The 25,258-nt window shown below is 37.3% G+C and overlaps 1 protein-coding gene across 1 annotated transcript in view; it reads left to right on the top strand.

The window, feature by feature from the left end:
• The window catches only part of hiw (highwire), a 1,788,684-nt gene that overhangs the window by 1,266,373 nt on the left and 497,053 nt on the right, over nt 1-25,258 (top strand). The window contains 1 exon segment of the mRNA XM_067112237.1: nt 14,015-14,161. Within this exon segment, the coding sequence (XP_066968338.1) occupies nt 14,015-14,161 (147 nt within the window).

The following is a 25,258-nucleotide window of genomic DNA, read 5'->3' on the forward strand; positions in this document are numbered from 1 at the left end:
TACCAATCGAACCGTTCCGATGTCGAGTGTACCATACAATCTGTCAGTGCAGCCTTCTCCGACGAGGAAATTAACACTGCATATACAAAATGCAAAGACCTGATACCAGATACCATTCTCCAGGAGCGACCCGCGAAAAGCCTATCCTCTCTCAAGAAAGTATCATATATCACTAAGTGGCTAAGGACCTGCTCGGTGGAAATCTACACCGATGACCCTTACAATCTGCCTCCAAAGGGGCCTGCTGATATAAACCTAAGTGCAGTGTACCATATGGCAGAAAATGCCTTTCTAAAAGCAAAATCCCTCTCAGCAAAAATTGACAAAACCTCAGAAAAAATTGAGGAAGCACAAGGCAAATTTTCACAGATCTAGGACATAATCAAAGGGTTACAGGAATCACTCGACAGTCTTAAAACTGTGGAAACAAATAACAGTCTTTCACGGATCTTGGATGTGATCAAAGGAATGAAGGAATCATTAGGCAGTCGCACAGCAAGCCACCAGACTCCTTTGAATGAGGCATCTATTATTTTCTTGCCTCCCAGCAGCACGAGAGGAGTGAGGGTGTGATGCGAAGTCGAGATGGCCATACCCTCCCATGAGGGAACTGCCCTCTCCCCCTCGGATGAAGCGCCCACACCACCTTTAGACCTATTGGAGAAGACCGACGAACCCCCAACCTGCCCTCCCTTCCCAGTGCCTCCGGTGGAAGATAGATCTTCAGCGACGATCACCAGCCCTCGTGAGTCTTCCGACCCTATCTCTTCCCCCCAACCCCCCATTGTGGATGAAGATGTGATTGATCATGAGGGGACTGGGGGCTGGCAGACACAAACAAGTAGAAAAAAGAAAAGAACATCTCGAGTGTCCGCTGAACTGAAGCCCAGCATTCGTGAATCACCTCGCCTGAAACCTGAGGAGATGTCACGTTGTGATTCACAGTTTACGGTCATCAGTGAAGCTTGACGCCATAGTAGAGAGTCAAGTTTCTCACGTGCTCTGACCCCCTTATCTCCCATGAACTCCCATGCAAAATTAAACATAAAGTGGCCTACAGGATTACCTGCCTATTTCACCACCTCGAAGTTCTTAAAGGCGAGAATTTCAATCTTAACATAAAAATCTCCAGATAGAACTTAATCTGGGACCAACCGCCCCCAGGGGAACTTACTGAAAACCCAAGTAGGCGTTAGGCACAGACTCGCCTTCTACCACAAGTGCCAGCAATTCTCCCAAGCTGAGTGAATGCCCACCCCCATTGGCCAATCCCCCATCCACCCAAATGATCAACTCATTCATTTCCCATCTTCGTGAGCTGCCATGGATACACTAGATATAATTTCTTGGCATATTTTTGGCCTCAAGCGGAACATTCCTCCCTTAAACATGTTCTGCAAAAACTTCAAAGGCATCATTGCATTGCAAGAAATGCTCCTCTGGCCTCATGACCTTGCCATCCGCAATTCGGTGCATGAAGACTTCAGAGCTTTCTCGACCTCATCGATGTAAGCTACGGATCACATCATAGCCAGTTGCCCGAAAGGGGCCCTTTCTTTTTTGTGGTACAAATTGTTAGACAATATGGTGAATGTGTTGACCTATAAGGGTGATAGATTGCTGGGGCTTCAAGTGACAGTAGAGGACTCTAAGATCCTAATAATTAATGTTTATATGCCCTGGGAAAAGTACGATAATTTTGATCAGTACTGCATGATCCTAGGTGACTTACACAGCATTACTCATGACTATACTGCTGATCATATTTGTATAATTGGGGACCTTAATTCCCACCCTACAAAGCAGTTTTATAATGAACTTACTCGATTCTGTCAAAATCACACTCTCCTAATTAGCGATGTAATGCTCCTCCCTCCGCCCTCCTATACCTATGTACAGACAGAACAGACACAGTTACAGCCTCGTGGCTGGACCACTGCATCACGTCCCCTCAACCTCATGATTCTATTGTGACCTGCAACATTTGCTACGATCTTGCAATGGGCTATGATCACATCCCCTTACAGGTGTCATTCAGTACCCCATCCCTCCCTGCCGTGAACTCCCTAACTGATCACCCACCTGCTGTTAACTGGGATTTTAAAAACCAACAGAAAACCAGATCCTGTAGGGAAACCACGGAAATCAGGCTGCGGTCAATAGCTCAATGGCAGACGCCTTACTGTGCACTAACCCAAAATGTAGAAACAATCATCACAGGAGAGATCTGAAAGAATTCTATTCGAATATAATTTCCGCTGTGCTTACTTCCGGCAGGAATACCTTTAGATCTCGTCAAGGCAACTCTCGTAATATACCTGGATGGAATGACTTGGTTAAAGATCTTTATACACATTCACGAGAAATGTTTCTACTGTGGAGGCAAAATGTTAGCCTGAGGGAAGGACACTTTGCACTGCTAATGAGGCAGGCAAGAGTGCAGTTCAGACTTGCCCTTAAGCATTGCAGACTGAATGAAAAGCAACTAAGAGCTGATGCAATTTCTTGAAAATTAGAAGCTGGCAGTTACCCGCGTCTTTGGAAGGACAGTCAATCCCTAAATCCGAAAACTAAAAAGCTATCACAGAGAGTACGAGAAACCGTCGGTAATGAGGCCATCGCAAGAATGTGGGGCGATCACTTAGCACTATCCTGAATTGAATAAACAATCAGGACTCCCGCAGGGATGTAAATAACCTCCTTACTGATAATATTAAGTTTCATTTTGCCGATCGTATTACGCCAGGTAACATCAGCGATGCCATAAACAACCTACCTAATAATAAATTGTCTGGCTGCGATGGACTGCCTGCTGAAGCTCTCAGATTCTGCCATCCAATAATTTACATTTTGCTAGCTGCTCTGTTCAGTGTGTGCATAATTCACCAGTTCCTCCCAGACTCCCTACTCTTAGTTCACTTAATACCATTATTAAAAAACAAGCTAAAGGATGCAGCTGACCCTGGCAATTATTGCCTGATTGCAATTACTACAATTACGTCGAAGATACTTGAGTCCGTTATTCTAGTGAGACTTCTCCCCTTTCTACACACTACTGACAACCGGTTCGGCTTTAAAGCAAACCACTCAGCCGACACCTGCATCTACATCTTGAAAGAATTGCTGAGCTATTACCTATCATCAGTCTCTCCTGTTTTCTTGTTTTGTAGATGTGAGAAAAGCATTTGACAGAGTAAACTACCTGAAGCTCTTCCTGAAGCTGCACAAACGAGGCACACCTCTACATCTAATTTGCATCTTATGTCTACACAGCAATTTCTGCGTTAAATGGGGTAACGTATTGTCGTACACCTTTGGCTCACTAAACAGGCTCCGGCAAGGGGGCACTCTCTCTCCATACCTGTTTAACACGTAAACAGATGCCCTGAATGTCAAACTGAACTCACTCCCAATCGGATGCACTATCAACGAAACAACCGTAAACAACCTCTGTTACGCAGATGATATGGTTCTGATTTCCCCATCAGTGCAAGGTCTCCAGCGACTCATTGACACCTGCCACCAATAGGAGAGGAATTTGATATCCTATACAACGAAACCAAGACCCAGTGTATGTCTCTGCTCCCGAGATCGCTTAAGCATATTGCAGAACCACTAATTTTCCTCGGAAATCATCTTCTGGAATTCATTCATGAATTTCCGTATTTGGGACACATTATCACGGATGACCTAAAAGATACGGCAGACATTGAACAGAGGCATCATAAATTATGTGCAACTGGCAACATGATTGCAAGGAGGTTTGCCTTCTGTCACCGAGAAACGAAACTTCTGCTCTTCTGCTCGTACTGCTACAGTATATATGGGTGTTCCCTTTGGACGAACTATACCTGAGAGACCATGACACGTATCACTGTTGTTCACAACGACATTCTTAAACGCCTCACAAACACACCTCGCTATCACTCAGCCAAGCAGACATTCATAGAAAACTGCCTGGAGAATTTGAAAATCATTGTGAGGCGAACAATGTCCAGTCTGATCACCCGACTGAGAAACAGCAGCAATTCGCTCATACAAAGCATCCTAAGCAGTGAGGCAAGAAGATCTAAATTGTGGGAAAGATGGAATAATGAGCCGTCTGTTCCTTGAATGACTTATTCTCTATTTTTGCAATTATGAAGTGTCATCTCCAGAACCTGTCATTATTATTATTATTATTATTATTATTATTATTATTATTATTATTATTATTATTATATTATTGTTATTATTATTATTATTATTATTATTATTATTATTATTATTATTATTGTATTATTATTATTATTATTATTATTTTTATTATTTTTCTCCATTTCTTGTCATTTTTGGTACTTTTACTTTTTTTAATACCGTGATTAATATTATTGTAGAGTTTTATATAAGTAGCTTGCCCAGTAATTACATAGCTATTAGTGTCTTTTAACCGGCAGCTCAAAATTTTGAAATTGCGGGTCCGCTAGTTTGTTATAGTTATGGCGACATGCCCCGCCCACTTTCAAGTGTAAGAGAAGGTACAACATAGCAAAGAGCTTCAATTTGTTTGTGCCGGCTGTGGTTGAAGGACTGTAGTTGGCAGCAGCTTGAATTTTGGAATTTATACTTTGCTGATTGTTTGACTTATCTTCAATTGGTGAAGTATTTAATTTCGTAGCCTTTCGGCATAATTGAGATAATGTTTGGCGAATTTTGATTATTGATTGATGACTCTTTGCCCTTTTTTTTGGACTTGTATTAGACTTTCTAGGATGTCTGACACTAGTAGTGCTAACATTAGGTATTGCAGCAAAGCTGCAATACTAGACTAACTGAGAATCTTACGATCGCACACTGTTTGTGTGCCATGTAGGGGACAAACATGTTCAGTAGATTTATGTTGTGAGGAGTGTAATGACTGGAATATTAAGAAGTGGAAGACTTTAGATGCACATCTCAGAAACTAGCTAGAGATAGGAAGATGAAAGCTATTGCTAAGGAATCTAGTAAAACTTTATCTAGTCAGGATTCATCCAGTAAGTCAGATGCAATTGCACCTGTAATTTCCTCCAATCCCATTCCATCTCCTCCATTTGCGCAACCATCTCCTTTACCTGGCTCTCATGTTTCCGACCCCCAACACCATGGCCAGTCTGGAGTAGAAAATCGACACTCGCTTTGAATTGATTGTGCAATCAATCGCTAAATTAGCATCATCGGTGAAAGTGCTTATGGATACAAGCGAGTCAGAGCGCCTTGTGGCACCCAGTGCAAGTGCAGTGGTGGTGGAGGAGGTGGCTGTTTGGCCCACTGATTCTCCTAGGCCGAAGGTCCCTGTTATACTCCCCAGTACCTGGGAGGAGGCAAACTGGCAGCCTAAGAGAGGTCGGTGGGTTCTGCCCCCAAGCAGTCGCCCCCTCAGTTCAGTCTGAAAGTGAGTCAGAGCGCCTCGTGGCGCCCACTGCAATTGCAGTGGTAGTGGAGGAGGTGGCTGTTCGACCCACCGATTTTCCTAGGCCAAGGTCCTTGTCATACTCCCCAGCACCTGGGAGGAGTCATACTGGCAGCCTAAGGGAGGTTGGTGGGGTCTGCCCCTGAGCAGTCGCCCCCTCAGTTCAGTCTGTTGATGAATCCCAGGCTGCAACCAAAGGCCATTGGAAAGGCCTTCAAGTGAGTGCTCTCTGTATGTCCTCCAGCTCCGAAGATTTTAGTCCCAGGCGCACACGGCGCTATGTGGACAAGTCACTCCTGCTAAAGTGGCCTGTAGTGAAGTTTGAGATTTCTTCCCCTGTTCCTTGTTAGAAGGGCAAGGATTCAGTGCGCCCATCTTGTAGTCACTGCCCAGAACAATTCTCTTCTGCTTCTTCTGACGATGGTCGTTAATTGGCAGCTAAGCGCCTTGTGGCGCGGAGACGTTCTTCGTCGAATAAAGGAGCTACTGCATCAGGAGTTGCGCACCCAGCACCGCCATCTCTACAGTCAGCTACACCAGTAACTAGTGTCAAAGCGCCCAAATTCCCTTTTGTGATTGAGTGCCCACTGGCGCCCATTCATCAATAAGTTTCGCTACTGGCTCCATCTCCACAGCACCCCCTGAGCGCCCATTGGCGCCCGTTCTTTGACAAGTTTCGCTACTGGCTCCCGTCTCCACAGCGTCCCCCAAGTGGCCATTGGCACCCGTTCTTCAACAAATTTCGCTACTGGCTCCCGTGTCCACAGCGCCCCCCGAGCACCCATTGGCGCCCGTTCTTTGACAAGTTTCGCTACTGGCTCCTGTCTCCACAGCTCCCCCCGAGTGCCCGTTGGCGCCCACTCCTCCACCGCTTCTTAGTAGTGCCGTCTCGGACATTGTTCCTCCTCCAGTTGACCCGATTCAGAGCAAACTGGATAATATTCTCAGTTTGCTTCAGAAGGCTCCTCCTACAGCTCAGACGACAGCGGACTTATCGCTTTCTCCTGTCTCTTGTGAGGAAGAGGTTGTTCCCGATCAAGATGCACCTTCATCGGCATACTTGGCGCTGTTGAGGTTCCTGCTAGCAACTTATCCAAGCTGCTTCTTGCCAGCTATTCCCTCTTCAGCTAAGAAGGCACTGGAGGAGGTAGAAAATTATGTTCTTGGCCTCAGAACTTGCGCACCTTCTTAAAAATATTTTTAAGATGTTTGAAGTGATGAGCTTCCTTGACTGGCCGGTGGGCTCTCTGGCGCACAGACTTAGAGAGTGTTCTTTGTTACCTCAAGATCTCGTCGAATCTCTTGGGAGTACTTTCCTGTATTGACAGAGGCTTTCGCGATAGTACACAGGAGTAAGCCAGTCTGTATGCCATGGGTATTCTTAAGAAGAGGGAGCTTTGGTGCTCTTTTACTTTGAGAGGCGTCACTCCGTCTCAGAGATCGGCCTGCCTATTCTCCCCTTGGACATGATGTATCTTTTTCCACAGGCTACAGTACTGAACATCGCCTCTGACCTGCAGAAAAAGAACATTGAAGACCTGCTCACTCAATCAACGAGCACCTAAAGGATTCTTCGACTCTTCCTCCCAGATCTTTGTCTCCCCTGCAACCTACTCCCTTTTGGAGCTCCCGTTATAGATCCTAGATTAGGACAAGAACTTATATCCATTTCCCACAGCGTTCCATCAAGAAGTCCTCTTCAAAGTCTTAGTCCAAGAAATGAAAACATAGTCCTCCGTATTCAGATAGGAGTGCGGCTCCTTCACTTTTGGGAACGGTGGGAATAAAAGGGAGTGGAATCGTGGATAGTGTCTGTCCTGAAGGAGGGCTACACTATCTCCTTTTTGAACATTCCTCCCTCCTCTAATCTGCAAGCCTGTCGAATTTACAGGTTACTCTCCAGGCTCAGAGAGATTTGCTGCTCTTTTGTTAGAGGTGAAGTCCCTTGTTCAGAAAGAGGTTATAGAGCTAGTAGAGGACATTCATTCTCCGGGATTCTACAACCAGGCCTCTCAACAGCTCCGTAAGTGTTCATCAGAGTATTGGCTCCACTAGCAAAATGGCTTCATTTGATGGGGATAAAGATCTCTCTATATCTAGATGACTGGCTACTACGTTCCCGCTTGAAAGTGCAATATACGGAGGACATTCGCACAACTCTTCTCTTGGCTCAGGAATTGGGCCTTCTCATCATTCGAAACAAGTCCTTCCTGACGCCTTCTCATGAGATTCCTTATTTAGGGATGACGATCAATTCTCGGGTTTTTTGGGTTTTTCCAGTCCCAAAGAGAATAGAAAGGTGTCTCCAGACAGTGGAAGAATTTCCAAATCTAAACTGTTGCTCAGCTGATCAGTGGATGAGTCTTCTAGGTACCCTCTCATCCATGGAACAATCCATTACTCTGGAAAGACTTCACCTGAGACCTCTCCAGTTCTTCCCAGAGCCAGCTGGAACAGGGAAAAAGTCTCCGGACTCGTTTGTGTTCCCGATAACAACGGAAATCAAGGAGGTATCTTCATGCGTGGAATTCCAGGAAGAGACTATCAGAAAGGAAAGCTCTTCATCATCTGATCCCCAGCCTAGCGTTCTTTTCAGACGTGGCAAACCTAGGTTGGGAAGCTCTTTTGGGATTAAAAGAAGTGTCAAGAACCTGGTCCCAGGAACAGCAAAACTGGCACATCAGTGTAAAGGAATTACAGGCGATATTTCTGGGCCTACAGTGCTTCGCTTCAGAAATACAGGATAGGACAGTAGCGGTGCATTCAGACAACACAACAGCACTGGTGTACATCAAGAAACAAGGAGGAACCCAATCTTCTTCGGTTGCACCAGAATGAAACTCAAGTGACAACGCGTTTTATTCTGGGAAGACTCAACGTTCTTGCTGACGAATTGAGTCATCAAAGACAGATCCTCTCCACAGAATGGACATTAGACCCATTGGTTTGTCTGGATCTGTGGAAGCTCTGGGGGAAACCAGTGATAGACTTGTTCACGTCCTCCAGAAATCACCGACTTCCTCTCTTCTGCTCACCAGTTCCAGAGCCCTTGGCACGGGCGACCGATGCAATGTTGCAGGATTGGTCCAACAAAGACCTGTATGCCTTTCCCCCATTTGGTTTAGTGAGGCAGGTCATCAACAAATTCCGGTCTCATCAAAGCCTATCCATGATCTTGATAACTCCCTTCTAGCCAACAAGAGAGTGGTTCCCAGACCTACTAGAACTTCCTGCGGACTTCCCGAGAATGGTGCCACAGAAGCAACAACAACTCAGGCAACCCCACTTCCGTCGGTTCCACCAAAAACCTGTCTTTTCTGGGCTTAACAGGGTTCAAACTTCAAACTGTTAAGTGACTGCTCCAAAAGAAGACTTTTCAAGAGCGGCTGCAGACGCAACTGAGAAGTTTAGAAGACAGTCTTCAGATACAGTAATGTCTGCCAGGCAAAATGGTCCATCCTCAGGTCCTGGTGCAGACAAAATAACATGTCATCTTCTAAGACCTCTGTAGCAGAAATAGCGGACTTTCTCCTGTTCCTACGCTCTGCTAAAGGACTTTCTACCTCTACCATTAAAGGATACAGAGCTATGCGTAGCTCAGTTTTCCGCCATAAAGGAATGGACTTATCGTTGAACCAGGATTTGTCCAACCTGGTTAAGTCCTTTGACACCGCAAAGCCTAAAGAAAAAACCTTTGCTCTCATGGAACTTAGACGTGGTCCTTAAGTGGCTTTCCAGTCAAGTTTTGAGCCCATGCAATCTCTCTTTAAGGGATCTAACTAGGAAGACACTTTTTCTGGTCGCCTTGGCCACCGCAAAGAGGTCCAGTGAAATCCATGCTTTAGACAGAAACATAGGATTTTCTCAGGGAAGGGCAGTTTGCTCCTTTTCCCTAGACTTTCTGGCTAAGAACGAATTGCCATTGAATCCATGGCCTCGTTCTTTTATGATCAAGAACTTGTCCGAGAAAGTGGGTCCGTCTGAAGAAGAAAGAACTCTCTGTCCAGTAAGGACATTTGTGGTACTTCAAGAAACCTTTGGTGTTCTGTGAAATATCCCTCTAGACCCCTGTCTAAGAACGCCCTGGCATTTTTGAGGAATCTGATTTCCGAAGCACATTCCATGGTGAATGAAGACTCACTCTCATCTTTAAAGATAAAACCCATGAGATAAGAGTAGTCATTAAGTCTTTGGCATTTAAGCGCAATCTGTCCCTTATGTCAGTTGTACAAGTGACGTTTTGGAAGTGCAAGTTGGTGTTTACATCGCATTATTTAAGGGATATTGAGACAACTTACGATTAATGCAGTACCTTGGGTCCGTTTTACGCAGCTGGAATGGTGTTGGGGAAGGAAACGTAGAAAGCAATGCCCTTTCTTCAATCTCTTCGCCTTGCCTAGGGTGTTGAGTTTTGGGGAGCCTGGTAGTACTATGTACTTGGAGTACCCTCCATTCTTTTGGTTTTATGGTTGGGAATTGGTGTTTTTAATTTGATTTTTGGTGGTTTTGGTGACTATTTACTCTGGTTATTTCGTGTGGTACTGCGCCCTGGGCAGGGGCATCTTGTACTTTCCTAGCCATCGGAAATTGGTCCATCGCTACAAAGCACCCACTGTAGTAGTAGGCCCTCAAGGCTTTATTGCCTTGCCTCTACTGGATAAGATGAGCACCAACCAGAGGCAGTATCTTACTGTATCAGCTCTCTTATCAGGAAAGGTTCAACAACATTGATTCAATGTTAGCAAATTTCTATTCTCAAACTCATTACTGTTAATAATGTTTTGGGGTAGATATGTCCAACATTCCCACCTCCATTCAATGTGGGAATCAGCTATGTAATTACTGGTTAAGTTACTTATATAAAAATGACATTTTTATAATAAAATAAAAGTTTTATATATACAGTACTTGCCCAGTAATTACATAATCGGAGCCCACCCACCTCCCTTCACTTGGACATAAAACAAACTGAAGCTCTTTGCTATGTTGTACCTTCTCTTACACCCGAAAGTGGGCGGTGCATGTCGCCATAACCATAACAAACTAAGCGGACCAGCAATTTCAAATTTTGAGCTGCTGGTTAAAAGAAACTAATAGCTATGTAATTACTGGGTAAGTATACTGTATATAAAACTTTATTTTATTATAAAAATGTAATTTTTGCAATTTTCAGTATTTGTATTTAGCCTTCTGGACCTGACTTCTGTAACCACCAAAGGTCCCCAGATGGAAATTAATCATCTGCAATCTGTATTTTTTTATTGTTATCATTTTCAATTTTTTTTCTATTCTCTCCATATAATTACTGTCATTACTGTTAGTATGAATTCTATTTTTTTCTACTTCTTCAGCAACTGTTTGGGTACTGTCAATAATTATTGTTATCATGTTACCCTTCTCTTCTTCTTCTTCTTCTTCTTCTTCTTTCTTCTTCTTCTTCTTCTTCTTCTTCTTCTTCTTCTTCTTCTTCTTCTTCTAACACCAGAGGAGTGTGAAAACTTGTTGAAAACAGTTTTTATATAAAATACAAATTGTCTTGTTACCCTGAGATTAAAGTGTAAAGAAGTTCTGCAATAAAGGAGATAGTTCTTTGAGATGTGCAATATGCTTTACAAGAGAATTAATTATGAAATGTAGTATGCTGGTCTGGCAGAGGGCCACTATATACATATGTGACTTCTAAAGCCCTTGAGAAAATGAGCAGTAGAAATGCCTCTGGGCCTTCACATATAATATGCAATTAGTTTAATTACTGATCACTGAAGCAACATTTGGCTAGAGTGTATGAGGGCATTGAAAAGGAGTAGATATTGCCCATGGGATGGGAAGAGTATTACACCACAAATAAAGCAGTGAACATAATACAGTTAGATTGCAGAGGCCTGCTTTGAAAGTATAAGATGAGGGTTAGGGAGAAGATTAAGAATATTGTTAAAATGGCTTTGCGCCAGGAAAATCATCTGCAAATCCGTTTTATTATGGAAACTGCTGGAGAAATGCTGTGCAAGAAGGAAGAAGTTTTATTGTATTTTTTAGATCTTGAGAATGCATTTGGCAGTGTGCTTTGTGCTGTTAGATGATTGTTATGGCTGTGCAGGTTCAGTTATTATACCATGCCACGAGTTTAAGGTGATGATAGTGTCAATTTTGGTAGAATTTGTGAAAAATTTTGGTCCTCAATGGATCAGCACTAAGCCCTTAAGTGTTTAAACATAGTAATGAGGAGGCTACAATGGAAGGTGGAAAGGGATGCCCATGGGAACAACTGTATGGACATTTCTTGTTGCTAATAGCTGAATCTCAAATAAAGTTCTTAGAAATGTTTTAAAAATATAAGAGTATAATGGGGAAGAGAATGAACATAATGAAGACTGGAGTGGAAGTTAAGAAATTAGACGTTGGTAAGTGGCCATATGGATGCTGTTGACATGGTCTAAAAGAAATGTGGTACATATTGATTATAACAGATGGTGTCATTCCATATGCTCAAGGTTGCAAGATTAAATGGAGTAAGGAATTTTGTTTGCCAGAAAGTATAATAAGTGTAGATTGTTATGGTGAAGGATTAGGCCAAAGATGAGGTTGAAAAATTCTGTTACAATTATAACAGAGTGGATTGTGAGTCTGGATTGTATAGCAGCAACTTGGATGAAGGGAAAGCGATTGGTGAATTACACTGTACTAAAAAGTATCATTCATCGTGAATGGCTGAATTTTAGGATGTGATTGTAACACCTGAGCTTTTCTACACAACTAATGACAATGATGGTGGAGATTCTGAAAAGTTATGGATACATGATGCTGAGGTTTATAGCTGGCATGTGCAGCAATCATATCATAAGTAAGTACAGTAGTTGGCAAAAAGGTCAAAGTACTGTATTCAGAGGCTAGAACAAAGAACAGGCTTTTAAAGATTGAAGATGGTCTGGGTAAATTTTAAGAAGGGAAGAGTGGCAATCGTTTAGAGAATTGCCATATGTGGAATTGGCAGGATGTGAAGTCAGAAGGCCTAGGAATCCAGAAAGGGCATAGATGAGAATGTTCTTAAGAATGCACCATAATAAAATCATGAACCCTGATGATGCTACATTATATCCTTAAAGTTGTGCATAAATTATTGCGATGACGTATATTTTAGTTATAAATAAAGGCCTTTATGCAATATATTGCATGAAGGTTTTGCACCTGTAAGATGCAAAATAACATGTACCATTCTTCTATTGTAGTTATATTATGCCAAAAAATTAGCCCATTGCCCATGTTCACAATTTTCAAATATAACCATTCATTATATAGTATAGTGTTAGGCATCTGTGTACAATTATAATCTATCCCTTTTCTGATAAAACATTTACCAGCTTTGAAGCGTGATGTTAGAAATGAACTTCCTTAAATGTAGTGATGACTTTTTGTGAAATTAAAAATAAAAGTTTTAAAACAATTTTATTTACAGTAGATGTATTCAGTATCAGTGACCCAAGTAGTAAGATACAGTATTAGATAATCCCCAATTACTAGTTAGTTTACTCAGAGGTTCCATTGTCTAATGCCCTGGAATAGGAGATTGCTGAAGGCTAGTCTTTTTATGAAAGTCATATCTACCAGGTACCAAAGATAACTATTTTGCAAGGGTCCTTTTCATTTGTATGTGAAAGCATAATTTTTGAGTGTTATCATATAGGTCAGTTTTTCACTTGTTTATCACAGACTTTACTAAATTTAATTTTATGCCAATAACAGCCAAGTAAAAAGTAACAATTGCTGTTTCTGTCATCATACAGGAGTTATCTTTCAACAAAGTAGGCCTTGATATTTAAGTAACCAATTATGTAACCAACATGTAAGTTTGTGTGAGTCCCCTTTTTTGTGTAGAAATTATTTTTCTAAGTGGTGCTGTACTTCTATATTATATATTTTAGTGTGCATTGTATGAAATTTTCAGCTATCAGTAGTACAAATATTCTGTTAAATGGCTGATATTCAATTAATGATAGGTAGGCGTACATATACGTATTTGGGCAGCAGTCTGACAGGGTAACACATAATTATTATTTTAAATTGGTCCACGTTTCTTGACTGGAAGGGTATGTTCATGAATAAGACGTTACAGAAGTTACAGAATATATGAAAAGTAAAAGACAGAAAGCAATGCAGTTGGGGTCAGAGGGGTTGTTGCAAAGAAGCTTTGGTTCTATCCACACTTTGTGAATACAAGGTACATGTAATTGGAACCCCTCAGTTGTGGAGTAAAGTACTGAGGAAGTAAGATTGAGGAAAGTTTTAAAGAACTTTAATCATGATAATTTTCAAACCAAGATAATTGAAAGTGATTACTGGATTGTTGAGCAATATAAGCAAATAAAACTATTCATATAATTTTTTATTGATGTGAAAATTGGCTGAATTTTTTTGTAGTATGAATTGAGAGATATATGATGTGGCAAATATAGACATTTTGGAAATGTGTTTAGTAACATTGTTAAAAAAATGTTTTGTTTGTTTTCTTCTGTCTGCTGAGTGATTTATCAAATGTTATGGCGGATAGATGAGTAGAGATAATTGAATATAGCCTTATGTCAACAGGAACTTGGGTACGCTTGGACTCAGAGAGCACACGCAAGTATTGCTTTACTGATGGGGAAGCATGGTCATTAGCTGTATCACGAGCACACACATTATACCTCCAGCGCTCGCATAGTCATTTGCATCCTTATACAACTTCTCAGTTAGGTATGTAACATTTTGTACTTATTTTAGGTTATGTATTAGTTTGTTCATATCCATACCTTGTGGACATGAATGTTTCTGATAATAAAGGCAATTATATTTGCATGACCACAGTTATTCTTTGTTATTGCTTAACTTTAACATATCTTTCCCTTTAAGCTTTGGCCTAAAAGTAACATTTTGCTCCTTATGTTGGCATCTTTTACATGAGAAATATGAAAACAATAATTCACTGTTGTTTCATCTTGTAAAAAGAGATCAGTTACAAAAGGTGATGACAGTGTTTGTTAGGAATACCAAAGTGAAATGTCAAAATATTTTTTCATGTGTAAATAAAATGCACCACTTTTCATTGGAAAACCAAGATTCTCTTTTATCCTTAGATATATTAGAATGGAAGCTAAATATAAGTTTATTTCTTTGTTTCTCTGGTTGGATTTTTTCTCTTATCTCAAATGAAAGTCTTTAAGAATTAGAAATAATTATGAATGATATGTAAAGGAAATTTAAAAATGGGTCATTCCTTTGAAATACTTAGTAAGTATTTTGAGGGCATAAATCTCTTCCAGAACTTCGTCTGCTGGAGGAGGGTGGATGCCAGGGAGGTTTTAGGGGCTAATTTCAATTACTGGTAATCTGTGAGGGCTGCTCTCTCCTGAAAATAATGTTGATCTAAGCTGGCATATTAACAAATTCTAACATAGATTGAACTTTGAAACTTACTGCATTGGTGACAGAGATCCATAGGAGTGACTCTAATGGCAAACTTGCCCTGGCCTGACCCTATTTTCTTGAATTACTTAACTTTAAGACTGGGAATTACTTAACTTAAAGTCTGGAAAAGCCAACTGAAAGGCTGTAAGGAGAAACAGAAAGATGGAGGGTATAAGCGTACATAACCTGAATAAGGTAACAGGGAAATAGGTAGAAGGAATCTCCCAAATGATATTGATAGTGATATATTTTCCAAGACAAGGAGGTGACAGCATATACAGTACTGTAGTTAACATGAGGTTATGAGTACCAGACACCTTGTGACTCCCACCTATATGATGTCCTGGTTGTGTTAGGCTAGAGTGATTGTGAAACTCTTGTAATGCCGCCATATGCAAGGTACTTCTGATGTTGCCAGATCAGCGGGCCTATTGCTGTTGTCACATTACCAGTTTCCAGTACCTTCTAAGCCATATGGTATAAATATGCATACATTACTTCAAATTATGAGGGAGAAGGTGTAATAGTATCTACAATAAAGCCCCTGCATTGAGAATGAATTGGCCAGGGTGTCCAGTTGCATTGTCCTTCATTATACACAAGTTTCATATAAGTAATCTCTCAATAATCCAGATGCACCTTATCCAGATTTGGCAGTATCTGGACACAATCAGACCCCAGGAACTATATATATATATATATATATATATATATATATATATATATATATATATATATATATATATATATATATATATATATATATATACATATATATAAATATATATATATACATATATATATAAATATATATATATATATATATATATATATATATATATATATATATATTTTATATATATATATATATATATATATATATATATATATATATATATATATATAATATATATATATATATATATATATATATATATATATATATATATATATATATATATATATATATATATATATATATATATATATATATATATATATATGTATGTATGTATATATATATATATATATATATATATATATATATATATATATATATATATATATATATATATATATATATATATATATATATACAGGCAGTCCCAGTTCACAGCGGTTCCGACTTACGGCGTTCGAGGTTACAACGCTTTTCAAATATATTCATCAGAAATTATTTCTGGCTTCTGACGCATGTTCGGGGTTCTGACGGCGTTAAATGCACGCGATCCGACGGAAGAAATATGGCCCCAAAACGGCAGAATAATCATAATTTGAAGGTTTTTTTATGTAAAACTCAATAATAATGCAGTTTACATCGTTTTCAATGCACCCAGAGCATTAAAAGTAAGGTTTTCTTATGATTTTTGACGATTTTCGACGATTTTCCGGTTACGACGATTTTGGGGTTACGACAAGTAAGAACTGCGCAAGAAGGGAGTCCCCGTCAGTAAATATATATACTATATATATATATATATATATATATATATATATATATATATATATACATACACATATATATATACAGTAAACCCCTGTATTTGCTGGGGATGTGTTCGCAAATAGCTAAAACCAACAAATACTTAGAACCCTTCTAAAAACACTTAGAACTACCTATTTTGATAGTTCAAACACACACAAAACAAACTAAAAATGCTTGTACAGGTATTATCCTACTTACGATGGGGTTAGGCTCCAAAAAAAAACCCCACGTTTGTTGGAAAAAACGTAAGAAATACCAAAACGTGTCTCAAACATAGCCTAGCCTACACTAGGGTATTTGGTACCATGTATACATATATGGTAGCCAAGCCTACACAATAAAATATACTCTTTACATACATGGTATAATAATTATTAATATCAGCTAATTCTGGAGGTTCATGCAAACTGACTTAAGATAATTCAATACAAAGAAAAATTGAACAACAAACTAGAATTAGCTTAGCCTACACTATTACATGTTGTATACATACACGGTAGCATAGCCTACATTATACTCTATATTCACATATCGTATTATACAGACATCAACATAACGAATATGCATCTTTTCCATGGATCTTTTAAAATGATATGCCTTAATTCACTGTATCCAATAATGTTGTATATATTCTTATATTGCTTTTATATTACAAATTGCGATCATAGCGATCAATGTTTTGGTTTGGAAATGTTTACGCAGTGTTTTCACCGCATTTAACTCAGTTCTGAGCGCTTTTCTTGCTTCTAGTTAGCGTAAATGAATATCTAGAGTCTAGGTACTTTATTTATAAGGGGCAAGGTTATTTTTGGGTATTTGAAGTGTTTTTAAGTGCAAATATAACTAAAATACGTCTCGATGTTAAATTAATTTATTGATTATTTTTGTTAATAGATGACGATGGCCGTTTTGGGGTGTTTTGTGTAAAAAAAATTGAAGATCCCGTTCGCTATTTTCACTTGATTTCATCATAATACGAGCTCTACGTATTTATCGTTTATAGGCATAAAAATAGCAGTAATGTGTTCTTTCATTCCCAGTAGTTTTGATTAAAATACTTTTTCTCCCATTTTAATTACGATCGAGTTTCATCCATGTTGCCGATGCACGATAATTTACTGTATAGTCATTAGCAGCTTGAACGTTGTTTTCTCAGCTTCAGCTACAACTTGCAGCGTAAATTTAGCAGTATATTTCCTTGCCAATCTTTTATCCATACCGAATAAGGGTATAATGTAAAAATATATCAGTCCTGTTCTACTTAACATCATTTGTGCCATAACCTATGATAATTGTTTATTACCGTATGATGGTTGAAATAGCAGGTAAATGGCTGTTGTTATCCAATTTGGTTATAAGAAAAACAATAGTTTCTTGGTCAGTTGTTTATGGCTGTATGCATTTACGCAAGAGTATAACGTTACTAACAATTGTATCATTCTCTTTTACTTTTTTAACTAGAAGACGGGATAAAGAGATGGGGGAAAAGTTGTCTATTGTAATTTGGTCTCTCTCACTGCCTCATTACGCTGCTGCCTGCATGCTCACAAAATTTAAAAATATTTTATAGATAATATTGGCGTATCAGTATTAATTGCTTACCCCATTGCAAAATCGAATTATCATTAGGTGAAGTATCGTAACTCAAGCATTACCTGACTATATTAATAGTTTTATCACAAAAAGTGCATTTAGTCATGAAAATGAGATGAAAATCCAGTATTTAGTGAATATTTGTCAGTGAAAAATACCGCAAATGGGCAAATTTTCCGTGAATAATAGGTAGATACGTTGCAAAGAGTAATCCGTGAATACGTGAGTCTGCTAATCGTGAGACCAAATACTGGGGTTTACTGTTATTTATATATATACAGTATATATATATATATATATATATATATATATATATATATATATATATATATATATATATATATATATATATATATATATATATATATATATATATATATATATATATATATACATATATATATATACATATACAGGCAGTCCCCGGTTTACTGACGGTTCCGACTTACGACGTTTCGAGGTTCTGACGCTTTTCAAATATATTCATCAGAAATTATTTCCTGGCTTACGACGCATGTTCCGGGATTCGACGTAAAATCGATCCGACGGAAGAAATATGGCCCCAAAATGGCAGAATAATCATAATTTGAAGGTTTTTTGATGTAAAACTCAATAATAATGCAGTTTACATCGTTTTCAATGCACCCAGAGCATTAAAAGTAAGGTTTTCTTATGATTTTTGACGATTTTCGACGATGTTCGCCACGACGATTTTAGGTTCTGACGCAAGCAGAAGAACGGAACCCCGTAGTAAACAGGGACATGTATATATATATATATATATATATATATATATATATATATATATATATATATATATATATATATATACATATATATATATATATATATATATATATATATATATATATATATATATATATATATATATATATATATATATATATATATATATATATATATATATATATATATATATATATATATATATATACAGTATATGAAAATTTACAGACTATAAATACTTAAAACATCACTTATACAATGGGAGAAACTTTAAAGATTTTTAACATAAACAAATACAAAAATTAAAACAAGAACCTGAAAGGGACAAGTACCAAAGCAAGAGCTAAAAAGTGACTAAAAAGACAGGGAGAAAATAAACATATAAAAGAAATCTGTAACGAACGTGGAGAGTAAACAAACAGGCAATTATGCTATAAACAGTTGTGTGGATGATGATTGGTTGTTTAGTGTTGGTAAATTAATTTTTATGATGAAAGGCGACTCCAACACCATTAACTCGTCGCCCTTAAGGGCAGATCCAATAATTTTAAAATCATTCGTAGCCAAGCGGGTACCACAAATATGAGAATGGTTCCGAACATTGGATAGTTCAGTATTGGATAGTGTGCAACCGTTCCTGAAGCTGACACCTTGGTGGGAGCAGAAACGGACCTTGAGAAGCCTCATTGTACATCCAACATAGTTTCCAAGGCTACATCTTGGGAGGTATATTTATAAATAATGTTGGATGTCAAGGAAGGGCTCAGTCTGTCCTTAACTCTGAAAAAAGAATGTACATTTAAAGGATTTCATGGGATCAACTTCAGATTTACAGCTGGCAATTCATGATGAATTAAATTCATACATTTCTTTTTAAATGTAGGAAAGGGAACTTAGCATAAATACATAATTTGGGAATGGTATATATGGGAATAGGTTGTTTCATTTTTGTGGCTAGGAGCTTATTAAGTATCTGTTGAAAATAGTGGGACGGAAAACAATTGTTGCGGAAAAAATTAGCCAAGAACTCGACTTCTTTATGAAAGGCTGACCAGCTGAAGGTCAGAGAATACTCCTTGTGGAGTAGGGTAGAGAGAGAACTCAACTTAAAATTTAAATTACATAGCTATAAAAATTGGTGCCCAACCCTGTAAAAGTATTTTTCCTATGAATGCTGGTTTGAAACCCATTATCTACCCCGGTGATACGTAGATCTAGAAATGATAAAGAGTTACGAGGTTCTCTCTCAGCTGTAAACCTAATATTGGGATGTTGGACATTAATGAATTCCAAAAAGGAATCTTCATTAAAATTGCATTTAAACAGGGCAAAGGTGTTTTTAAAATTATTGGATATGCCCGTAAGGATGACGAGTTGATGGTGTTGGAGTTGCTTTTCATTAAAACTAATTTACCAAAACTAAACACCCAATCATCGTCCACACAACAGTTTATAGCTTAATTGCCTGTTTGTTTACTCTCCACGTTCGTTATAGGTTTCTTTTGTATGTTTATTTTCTCCCTATCTTTTTGGTAACTTTTTAGCTCTTGCTTTGGGTAGGTGTTCCTTTCAAGTCCTTATTTTAATTTTTGTATTTGTATATGTTAAAAATTTTTAAAGTTTTTCCCGTTGAATGAGTGACGTTTTAAGTATTTATAGTCTGTAATTTTCCAGTCTTGAGGATGCAGCATGTGATGTGAAACGGCATAATAAACTTGATACTTGTGAGAGACTTACATGCCTTTACCTTTTCAACCTGAGATGTTTGTCAGGTCTGTTTCCCCATGATTCATATATTTGTATGTATGTATATATATATATATATATATATATATATATATATATATATATATATATATATATATATATATATATATATATATATATATATATATATATATATATATATATATATATATATATATATATATATATATATATATATATATATATATATATATATAGACAAATTGGAGCAACAGAAAAGCGTTCTTTCTTCTTATCCATTTATTTTTACGACGTTTCGTATCTCTTGATACATCTTCTAGGCTGAAAAAGCGATGAACTTAAACAGTACTGTGTATTAACACTAAAAGGTATACACATTATATACTTAACACCATATTAAATGACAATTAAAAGGAAAAAAAAAAGGACAACCTTAAAAACACTCACAAGATATTTAAAAAATATTTTTAAAAATATTTAAAAAAAAAAGAACAGCAGAAGAAGGCCGGGGCCAATCATGAAAAAAATAATAATAATAATAAAAATTAAATAAATAAATAAAAAGACACCTACCCACACCGGTAGTGTAAAGCAAACTGACACAGACAAGCAATGCAAGGAGGGAGAGAAGGGGGGGGGGGGGAGTATAAACAAAAGAAGTTACAGCAGGTAGTTGCGATGAACAGCTGGGTGGAAGTTGATTGGTGATTAATGGCAGGGACAGTTAATTTAATCATAATGGATTCAAGTGTGGTTAACTCTTCCACGATCGGGTTCTCCCCACAATACTAAAAATCCTTAGCATCTACATGCGTCTTACAAATTTTGCTGTGATTCCTTACATTGGACTGCTCGGGATTGGATAATCGACAGCCTGTTCTAAAACTAACTCCCTGATGAGAGGAGATTCGGACTTTTAGCAGCCTCCTGGTACAACCGATGTAAGTGCGAGATCACATCTAGGACAATTATATTCATAAATCACACGGAAGTAAACAAGGGGCTAATCTTGTCCTTGACATGGAAAAAGAGATGCAATGGTTCGTGGGTTTATTGGGATTAACTTGAGATTGAGAGCGGGTAACTGTCCGTTGAATAGCCTGATGCATTTTTTTTCCGAAATCTATTGTCATGTAAAAAGGGAATCTTGCATACAAACATAATTTGGGGGCACTATGGACTAAAGGTGGGGGTTAAGTTTCAAATTAAGCAATTTGTTGAGAGCTCTATGGAAAATCACTGATGGGTAGTAATTACTCTTAAAATAATCATTGAGGATAATCACCTCAGCATGAAATGCGGACCAACTTGAGGTCAGGTTAATGGCTCTATGAAGGAGAGTGGTCAAGGAATTCATTTTAAAATTGTAAAAACACGAGCTATAAAAATTTGTTTACTTCCGGTGTGATTTATGAATATAATTGTCCTAGATGTGATCTCGGCACTTACATCGGTTGTACCAGGAGGCTGCTAAAAGTCCGAATCTCCTCTCATCAGGGAGTTAGTTTTAGAACAGGCTGTCGATTATCCAATCCCGAGCAGTCCAATGTAAGGAATCACAGCAAAATTTGTAAGACGCATGTAGATGCTAAGGATTTTAGTATTGTGGGGAGAACCCGACACGTGGAAGAGTTAACCACACTTGAATCCATTATGATTAAATTAACTGTCCCTGCCCTTAATCACCAATCAACTTCCACCCAGCTGTTCATCGCTAACTACCTGCTGTAACTTCTTTGTTTATACTCCCACCCCCACCCCCTTCTCTCCCCTCCTTGCATTGCTTGTCTGTGTCAGTTTGCTTTACACTACCGGTGTGGGTAGGTGTCTTTTTATTTATTTAATTTTTATTATTATTATTATTTTTTTTTTCGTATTGGCCCTGGCCTTCTTCTGCTGTTGTTTTTTTAAAATTTTAAAATATTTTTAAATATCTTGTGAGTGTTTTTAAGGTTGTCCTTTTTTTTTTCCTTTTAATTGTCATTTAATATGGTGTTAAGTATATAATGTGTATACCTTTTAGTGTTAATACACAGTACTGTTTAAGTTCATCGCTTTTTCAGCCTAGAAGATGTATCAAGAGATACTAAACGTCCGCGTAAAAATAAATGGATAAGAAGAAAGAACGCCTTTCTGTTGCTCCAATTTGTCTGTTGTTTGAGTGTCTGCTCCTGTCTTCATTCTCTTTTTATATATATATATATATATATATATATATATATATATATATATATATATATATATATATATATATATATATATATATTTATATATATATATATATATATATATATATATTTATATATATATATTTATTATATATATATATATATATATATATATATATATATGTATATATATATATATATATATATAATATATAGCTTATTGTTTGTATATGAATCACGGTGATGTGATAAAAAGTCATAATATGGCTGCATGCGACAAATGCACTACATGGTCAGCATGGCAGAGGTGGGTTGACATTGACTCTAAATACCAATACCTGAGTTCGGCAGGGATTTGTAGGCGGGAGCCAGTATCAACTTATACCTCACTTGTTGGCCATGTGGGTAAAGGCATCACTGTAGTCTTGAGTTCTTGTCTTTCGTTGGTTCGAGCCCACGGGACGACGAACTTATTATCAACTAAAAAATTCCCCTTCGTAACATGTGAAAATATATTATTTCCGAGGTAGAGCGAATTGCATATGAAAGGACTTTTGTAGCTTAATGCTTGTATATGAGTCAGTAATGTGATAAAAGTCATATATATATATACATATAATATAGATATACAGTATATATATATATTATATATATATATATATATATATATATATATATATATATATATATATATATATATATATATATATATATATATATATATATATATATATATATATATATATATATATATATATATATATATATATATATATATATATATATATATATATATATATATATATATATATATATATACACACATCACACATTACCACAGGTGAAAAATAAGAAACGTGGTGTAGGTATATTTGTGACTTCTCATACTCTGTATCAATCCTTCGTCAATGGCTTGGAAATAAAGTCGAAACCGGTCAGGACCTACACCCTGTTTCTTATTTTTCACCTGTGGTAATGTGTGATGAATCAAGTACAAAAGTGATAATAATCATATACATACATATATAATATATATATATATATATATATATATATATATATATATATATATATATATATATGTGTGTGTACAGTATATATATGAATATGTATATGTATATATACATATATATACATATATATATATGTATATGTATATATATGTAACAGGCAGAGGTTTCTCGAAACCCAGCAATACAATGAATTCAGGGAGGCACACCAACAGGTCAAGAAAGTCATATTTATTCAGTTGCAACGTTTCGAAGCCAACCATCAGGCATCATTTTCAAGCTACAAGTAATGATACCTAATTAGTACAATAAAATTAAGTGACAAATATTAAAATGCACAAAATAAGTTACATTAAAAGAACCACAGTTAGAAATATGAATAAGAAGGACCAACCAAAAACGTAAACAGTTCACAAGAGATCAAGAGGTGTAGACGTGGCATGGGTGTTCAGTGATGGGACCAGTTTTTTAAAAAACAATGATTCATTAATTGTTGAAAGTTTATGATTTGGGGCTCTGCCCATTTAAGGTTTAAAGTCTTTGTACTGAATAGAATATTTGCAATTATCGGCATGATTCCTTATGTTGGAAAATTCAGGATTTGAAAGTTTAGTGCCAGTTCTATAACTGACAGCTCAATGACTGTTGATTCAGACTTTAAGTAACCTGTATGTCAATCCAATATAGGTTCCTTGATTACATTGAGGACAAGTAAACTTATAAATAACACAAGAGGTCATTAAAGGATCCAAACGGTCTTTGAAGCTGAAAAGGCTAACGATATTCAGTGGGTTTGTGGGTATGATTTTGATTTTCACGGCTGGGAGATGATGGGATATTAGAAATCGTAGTTCTTTATAAAAGGTTGTATTATGAATAAAAGGAAGACTTGAGTAGAAAGGTAATTTAGGAATGTGAGGAGTAGGATGATGTGGAACAAAAATATTATATAAAAATTTGGAGACGTGTTTAAAGAATAAGTTTGTGGGAAAGCAGTTGCTGTTAAAGTATTTTTGCAGGAACATGATTTCATTGTGGAAAGCTTCCCAACTAGAGGATTAAGCAAAGGCTCGGTGAAGCATGGTTAATACGGAATTATTCTTAAAATCGAGAGAACAAAAACTACAAAAATTTGTACCAAGACCAGTGAATGTCTTTTTTCTAAAAACAGAAGTAGCGAAGCCTTGAGAGGATCATGTTATTAAAATATCTAAAAAATGTAACTGGTTGTTAGTGTCGTGTTCAATTGTGTTACACGTCATCCTACTCCTCACGTTCCTAAATTAACTTTCTATTCGAGTCTTCCTTTTATTGACGATACAACCTTTTATAAAGAATTCCAATTTCTAATATCCCGTCATCTCCCTGCCGTGAAAATCAAAATTATACCCACAAACCCACTGAATATCGGTAGCCTTTTCAGCTTCAAAGACTGTTTGGATACTTTAATGACCTCTTGTGTTATTTATAAGTTTACTTGTCCTCGATGTAGTCGAGGAACCTATATTGGATCGACACATAGGTTACTTAAAGTCCGAATCGACAGTCATAGAATTGTCAGCTATAGAACTGGTGTAAGGATGGTATAGAGCGACATACTGGCTGGGTGTTGTCTGGTTTATTGGTGGTTCCTTACTGAGTGAATGTACAGAAT

This window comes from Macrobrachium rosenbergii, chromosome 2 (genome assembly GCF_040412425.1).
Source record: "Macrobrachium rosenbergii isolate ZJJX-2024 chromosome 2, ASM4041242v1, whole genome shotgun sequence".
Classification (NCBI taxonomy): Eukaryota; Metazoa; Arthropoda; class Malacostraca; order Decapoda; family Palaemonidae; genus Macrobrachium; species Macrobrachium rosenbergii.